Source organism: Debaryomyces fabryi (genome assembly GCF_001447935.2).
Source record: "Debaryomyces fabryi strain CBS 789 chromosome Unknown contig00036, whole genome shotgun sequence".
In the NCBI taxonomy this organism is placed as follows: Eukaryota; Fungi; Ascomycota; class Pichiomycetes; order Serinales; family Debaryomycetaceae; genus Debaryomyces; species Debaryomyces fabryi.
This window is the reverse complement of record NW_015385462.1, coordinates 71,698-79,475: the sequence shown is the minus strand read 5'-3', so window position 1 is coordinate 79,475 and position 7,778 is coordinate 71,698. Positions and strand designations below refer to the sequence as shown.

At 35.7% G+C, this 7,778-nt stretch overlaps 3 protein-coding genes across 3 annotated transcripts; 2 read left to right on the top strand and 1 right to left on the bottom strand.

Annotated features, from left to right (window-relative positions):
- Positions 1 to 435: 435 nt before the first annotated feature.
- Positions 436 to 4,188, top strand: AC631_02206 (uncharacterized protein; the record flags this gene model as incomplete). The annotated part of the gene is made up of 1 exon (XM_015611036.1): positions 436 to 4,188. One exon carries the CDS (start codon positions 436 to 438, stop codon positions 4,186 to 4,188), a length of 3,753 nt encoding a protein of 1,250 aa, XP_015468166.1.
- Positions 4,189 to 4,834: 646 nt separating this feature from the next.
- On the top strand, positions 4,835 to 5,536 carry DAG7 (Dag7p; the record flags this gene model as incomplete). The annotated part of the gene is made up of 1 exon (XM_015611035.1): positions 4,835 to 5,536. One exon carries the CDS (start codon positions 4,835 to 4,837, stop codon positions 5,534 to 5,536), a length of 702 nt encoding a protein of 233 aa, XP_015468165.1.
- Positions 5,537 to 5,726: 190 nt separating this feature from the next.
- Positions 5,727 to 7,478, bottom strand: AGP2 (Agp2p; the record flags this gene model as incomplete). The annotated part of the gene is made up of 1 exon (XM_015611034.1): positions 5,727 to 7,478. The coding sequence occupies one exon, from the start codon at positions 7,476 to 7,478 to the stop codon at positions 5,727 to 5,729; it is 1,752 nt and encodes a 583-aa protein (XP_015468164.1).
- Positions 7,479 to 7,778: the final 300 nt, after the last annotated feature.

Sequence of the window (7,778 nt, the reverse complement as noted above, 5' to 3'; positions counted from 1 at the left end):
CTAGTCTACAATTGATTATATATAGTCCGTACTGGCCGAATGATCAAACAGCAAGTGTTTAAAATATGATAGCTGCGAGACTATCAAGTATTTGTTTCGAGGAAACTATAGTTGTATAAGTCGGTTCATCTAGCCTATATTCATGAAATAGCCTGTCAGGTTCACAAGATTTCCATAAAACAAATGACAAACATAGCATAATCTCGGTGTTTATGCTATCCCCGTTATAATACATGGCTTTGGCTCATATATGTAGTTTGCTATCGTTTATTCGAGATCATGGCAATTTGTAAGAGTCAGTCGAAGTCGTCCGCGGGTCAATATTTTCCATACAGAAACTGATACGTAGAAGTGTCTAATCAATTTTGACTTCAGATCAAGGCCTAATTATCAGTTCCCATTCAAATTTGTATCTCCCCAGCAGGTTTATTTATTATGAATAATAAACACCTCAATTATATCCCTGATCTGGTGGCAGACTTTAATAGGAATCCTATGGTTAACTCGTACCAAGGTGAGCCTTCCAATCCTTCGTCACAACAACAAAAACGGCAAAACAGCTTGTCAAATTACATGACCAATAACTCGAATAAACGAACCCCAAACCCTCTACAGATGCCCATATCTATGCAAAATACACAAGATTTCAACTTCCCAAATAACAATACAATATCAGCTAATGTTAATGCGGCCGGTGTTTCATCGCAGAGACTTAGTAATAATCCAATGATTCGTAATAATGTTAGAAGAAGTATGATGCAGAATCAAAAAAGTCAGCATAATGGAAACCCAGTGGTTACAGGAACCATGAAAACACCTACTCCTTCGGCGTATGATGTTCCGTCAAGTCCGAATATTAATCCTATGTCAAGCCTTTCTGCTAACAATAATTCTGATCTGTCTGATTCAAATGCACTAGATCAGAATCAACCTAATAGGCCACAAGGCAGGACTCTTCAAGCACATGCAGATAATATGCAATCTTCAGAATTCTCATCTGGGACTAAGGAAATTACTCTGCTGATGAACCCTATAATGCAAGGGCAGCCTTTACAGCAAGAAAATGTCCATGAGGTTTCTCCTCCAGATCAGCAACAAAACCAACAGCAGCATTACCAACGAACTATGTCAGATGAAGAGCAGCAATTGGCGTCAAAACTCAAAGACACATACAAAAATATCGTAAATTTCGAAGAAGTAGTCCAAAAGAATTGCATAGAGATATCTATTAAAATAAATACTACGGCAAGCACTAGTATACAAAGCTACCGTGATTCACCTATGGTTAATCCACAATTGTCATCATCAGCGAATTCATCATCGTCTGTGTCATCTTCTTCAAAAGCTTCAGAATTACTGAATGATCTTTGGACTGTCTATCATCATAATATAACATTATTGGATAATTATTACGATTTTTTGGTCACTGCATTAAAGCCAACGTCAAATCAAACTCAATTCAAGACTGGTAAGAACATAGTTGATTTATATAAGATCCCAAGACGGATGTGGGTCTACGGTATAGTTGGATTTTTAGAGGTATTAAAGAATATCATGAGTATATTCCAGGATCACGAGATTTGTCTGTGCTTTATAGCATACTGCTTCAATATTATTTCAAACTTAACTGATCCTGTACTAGAAATGGAAGGATGGTGGTCCGAAAAATTGGGGGATTTATCACGAATGGCAATTGCTTTGTATTCCTCTAGATTCATTGATTGGAAGATCAGTGCCGAATATTGGTATTCTGTTGCGATGAAGACATTGTATGGACATGGAAAAATTTATTATCATATGTGTACAGTCCAGCAAGATAACTTAGATGCTTTGGTAAACATTGGTAAGTCGGTAGTATGTCGCGATCCATTCGTCCCAACTCAACAATATTTAAGATTAGTAGTCGAGAATATTTGTACCCAAAGAAATATTCTATCATTATTGGAATTACCTACAATTGACTTTATTAAAATTCACAAAGTCTTATTAAGCATTCATACAAACCACAGTAATTCGGAGAATATATCGGGTAATGCGGATAATATTCATGATACACAACTACAGTATGGTATCGACTTAGTAACCCGTTATGGTTTAACATTTGGATCTGACTCTAATGGATACAATTTCTTCACTGGAGAAATATACACCCCACATGGGACTACTTCAATGAATGATACTCATCATCCCTACTATTTGCAACAACAACAGCAATCTGGAGCTACAAATTCGGTTGAAAAAATGAACTTTTGGTTTAATAAGGGTTCCTTATTTGCCATAGCGAATATTAATCATTTAATAGGATTTGGTGATGCTAAAAATCCATTTGCTAAAATTTTTCAGTTACCTGAAGTTTTGAAAGAAAGAAAAGATAAAAAAGATCGAAAAAGAAAATCAAGGGGTTCCCAATCCCATATCGATGAGTCAATTAATGCTGCTACCATTTCAAGTGGTGTAGATGGTCAAGCAATCACTGCATCTGATCTATCCGCCGATAATTGGTTCTACTGTTTAAAGTTTATTAACAAGTCTGTACTTGAATTGTCTGTCCGCATATTGAACCATTACTTAATAGGACCGAAACAAGCATCGACATGTCATGTTGTAGTATGGTTATACTTTCTAATTTCTGTTGGTGAAGCAACGAATAAGTTTCCGAATTCGAAACCTATGTTTATGTGGATATTTCGTAAATTGTTTCCTTGGGAATCAATTATCAATTATCTTAATTCATTACTTTCTGTAACAAAGAATAACGCAAAATTGAATGAGATGTGCCGTTTTTATATCCTAAATCATCCAAATTATGTCGATCATTTTAATAATAATGAATTTTTACCAGAAGTATGGAAATGTTGGGGTACAGTGTGGTTTGATTTTATATCGACTAAAAATGATTATAGTGACATAAGCCTGGCAGGAGTTCAGAATTATAATTTGTTTGATTTACCAATTTGCGGAACTTCGCCAGTTGTCGACCTGATTAATAATTACGAGCAGAAAATAAGAGTGCAACTGGAATTTGATAATGACGAGCGAATTGTCCGTATCCTTCTACTTGCACGGTTCATTGCAGAGAACTATGAATTCGGACTCGTAAGGTCAAACGAAGGCTTCAAGTTTGATGAGGAAATTTATTTGAACTCTGATGTCTTTGATCCATCTACAAGAGAATCGGGTGCATATGCTTATATTGAGGAATTTCTATTAAGTGACAAGCGCTTTGTGCAGAACAATTTCTTACAACAAATCACGCCTGAAAACTTAGTGAATCGTTCAGCACTTGAAAATATAAGTGTATTAGAAAGAGACGATGTATGGTTTGATCTTTCCAGACTGAACTCCCCGGGTGATACAAGTGGCCAGCATTTTAATTATAAAGAGATCGACGATGAAAACGACTTGGAGAATTATGGAAATTCCAAATTTTATGATCCTCAACTAGAATATGATTCCAGTTCAAATATGTTTCAGCAACTGAATGACCAGGCATTCCAGCATGCAAACCAAATGAATGTCGGCGATGATCTTTATAATGAGATTTTCATGAACAATTCTGAAAGTTTACCGTCCAGAAGTCACAGATCATCGGTCGAAGGTGACCTTGGAGATGGTATCGATAGCAAACTTACATACATTACATTAGACACAAACATTTGGTTAAAGCATTGTGGAAGAGTATTTAAATGTGTTCGGAATAGTGTTTTAAAACTTCTGATTCCGTTAATCGTATTTCAGGAATTGAGATCTCTAAGGAAATCAGCAGAAGCCACGATTGCGGATGCAGCTACCAGGTCTGTCATTATCATCAGAGAATTATATTTTACGGGAGAGATTTTACCATTAAGGTTCGATGGGTCTGTTGCCTCAGATATTAACGAAACTACAGAATTTGAGAATAATTCTAACTGGAGAACAAATGTTGAAGAAACCATATTGATTTCAGTCAATAAACATGATGAAATGAGCAAAAAACTAATGAAAGGACTCAATCTGACTGTAAACGGTCCATCCAATGAAGCAGTTGTTTTGGATTCAGCTGCATCTAAGTCATTTAATTATTGTATTCTAATCACTGATGACAGAAATATGAGATTAAGAGCTAAAGCTATAGGATTAACAAGTTTTCAAAGCAAATGGCTTTTCTGTCAATTAGAAGATATTTTTCCCCATAAATGCATTGATTGATGTTCTATTCGTCAGCATTGAGCATAAGTGACTACAAGCTTAATTTGTATGATCTACTAGCATTTAGATTTAGAATTGAAGCCAAGGAGTAAGTTCAGTAAACAATTCTAGGTCTACAAATTATCTATGTTTTTTATGGAAGTATGAAGATAATAGATATACCACGTATATATTTTACCATTTTGAATAAATAGTATTACTCGCAGTTCATACGCCTATATGTAACGTGTAATAAGGTACCTCAAAATTCGTTACGCGATTGTTTCAGAAGCGCGTTTAGTTTACAAAACATATACGTTGTAGACTACAATTAGCACCTTCAAACGTCGTAAGCGCATCAGATCAAGATGTTTCAGGTACCAAATCAATCTTACAGATCAAAAGGGGAAATATTCGTACACATCTTTATTTTTTTTATTTTAAAGGGATAGAAACCAGCCTGCTACCCTATGCGATCTAGAATCTCAGCTTGAGTATATAAATGCAATCATTTCTCTCCGTTTTGATGATATATATTCTGTTAGTACTTACATTCCTTTACCCAATTGAAAATACATTCCTTCTGGCTTGCTGAACACACATTCCTTTAAACTTGTTCATACTTTCCTATTTAAAATAAAGTCTTTCCTTAACATAATCATTAAAAATGAAATTTTCATCAACTATTTTATTTACATTATTGAACGCATACTTAGTCTCCTGTCAGCCAGTACCTGAGGTTCATACTGTCTATGTTACGCACTATACTACCATTCAATCAACTGTTATAGACGGAGGAGATGCAACTTCCATCGCAGTCGCTGAAGATACTGAAGCTACTGTCACTTCATCTCCTAATGAGACTTCTGGCGCAGGCGTTGCAAATTTAGATAACAATGCCAAAGAGCTTACAACTTCCGCTTCTATTGCTGCTACTGATGCTCAAACTGCAAGTCAAGATGCCGTACCTACATCTATTGCTAAAAGTGCCACTCCAGCTACTGAGACTTCATCGAGTACTTCCTCCACTGGGACTTCACAACCTTCTTCGGGCGATCATTCTGGTGAAGGAACATTTTACTCTACTGGATTAGGCGCCTGTGGAAAAACAAGTCAAGATACTGACTACATTGTTGCTGTCTCTCATATATTATACGAAGAAAACCAGGTTAATGGTAACTCGAATGATAACTCCTTGTGCGGTAAGAAAATAAAGGCAACATATGAAGGAAATTCAGTTGAAGTAACTGTAGTTGACTCATGTGAGGGATGCTCTGAAAATGATTTAGACTTTTCACCAAGTGCATTTTCGCAACTTGCTGATCAAAGTTTAGGTAGAATTGATATCACTTGGGAGTGGGTTAATTGATAAAATGAATTATAGATTTGCATATGTGATTTGAAAATAAAAACTATTTATGAATAAATGTAGAATTACTAGATTCTTTACAAAATGAACTTCAATTAATATAATAAGTAACTAATAAGAATAACAAGGACCGAAAGCCTCGAAAAATAATACACGAATTAAAGGACGCATGCTTTAGGTAAATAATGACTCAAAAAATCCAGTGAAGCATGTTCTTGAATTTGCTTTCTTTATGCTTGCCATCTTCATCTTCACCCTCTAATTTGGCATAGTATTCATATTCATGCTCTTCAATTTCCTCGATGCCTGTGAAAATATCCGCTTCCTCAGGCTTAACGAAAGGAGTCCTCTTTAAGACTTTCCAGAAAATGTAAATAGCAGCACTAACAAATATCATAACGTAGTTAAACAAGAATGAGTCAACTTCCCAATGCCCAGGAATGAAAACGGTGTATCCTAAAATACCGATCATACACCAAATGAAAAATGCTGCAATACATATGGAGTAAGGTTGGAACCATGCTCTATAAGGGAATGTTCTTCTATCCAAGCCTTGGACTTTAACAGCTCTATAGAAGCACATGTAGGTGATTGTCATAAAACCATAGTTCAATAGTTGTGAACCTGTACATAAACTAACCATATAATTTAAAGCTTTAGCACTTCCCAGACTCAATTGCATTAATGATAACATTGAGAAACAGATGGCAACCAAAACACAGTAAATTGGAACACCATTTTTAGTACAGTAAGTAAAAAGTTTAGGCGCAAACTTTCTCTGAGCTAATGCATATAAAGCTCTTGAAGAACAGTATGTATATGAATTACCTGCTGAAAATGCTGAAGTCAATACAACAGCATTCACAATATGAGGCAAGACATCAATGTGCAAATTCTGCATTGCTACCACATAAGGAGAAGAAGCGGCATTCGAAGAGTCTGCAGTCAATTCGATGTACTTTGGATCTTTGTAACTGATCAAAATAGTCACACTCAATGCACCACCAATGTAGAACAAAGCCAATCTATACAAAACAGTCTTAAAGGCAGTTGGCATAGTTTTTCTAGGGTTCTTTGCTTCGGCTGAAACCATAGACATATATTCAGGACCAACAACAGTAAAACATGCACTAATCAAGCCGGCTAAAAAACCTTGAAATTTACCCAAAGGTCCAGTAGTAATTACTTCACCCATTGGGCCACCTTCGACATTCCAGTTTCTGAAACCAAATGCATCATGCTGTGGGTTACCACCACACATAGTAATAAGGGTAAAGAATAATAATCCAATACATAAAATTAACTTTGAGATAGATAACCAAAATTCGGCTTCACCGTAAAGTCTAACAGCAAAAACATTGATACATGCATAGATAAAAATTTGGATACACAATGTAATAGCTGGTGAATAGTCACTTCTCCAGAAATGAATCATACCATTAACAGCAGTAATTTCAAAAGGAATGTATAAAGCTTGCATCAAGAAAAAATTCCAGCCCACTGCACATTCAAAGGCCTCATCGACACATCTACCAGCCATAGTAATAAATGGGGCAGCTACTGGCAAGAACGATACCATCTCACCTATAGAGGTGGTCAACAACAAAATAATGAACGTCCAAAATGAATAGGCCAATAATAACCCTAATGGTCCAGCATTCACTAATCCTGTAGTACCAATTGTCACAAAAAGACCTGTACCAATCGAACCCCCGATCGCAATCAACTGAACATGACGACTTTCTAACTTTCTTTGGATGTGTCCCTTTGGGTATACCTTCTTTTCGTCAAATTTTTTCTCTTCTCCATCAGCGCCACCAGTAGACAAACTCTTGGAAATAACACTGTTAGCGGATCCTCCTTCTCCACCAAAAGTATCAATTTTTCCACCCTTTGATGTCTCCATCATATTTGAATCTTCCTTTTCCGATCTCAACCACATATTTTCTTCAATTCACGAAGCCTCTTTATGAATAATATGTCTAACAAATAATCAACGTCGTACTAATTAATCTCTGACTATGATATTTGATTCTGACAAAAAAAATTTATTTCGAACTTCTTTATATTAATCAATACCTTCTTATGAATATATTATATAAGCTTACGATTAATGTCTCCTTTATCAAGTATGTCCGATGAGTATTGAAACAATATTTTCACTAGGAATTATAAATACGAAGAAGTAACTTCACTCTGTTTATGTATGTTTTTGCTTCGTTCGGTTCGGGATATTGGCTTT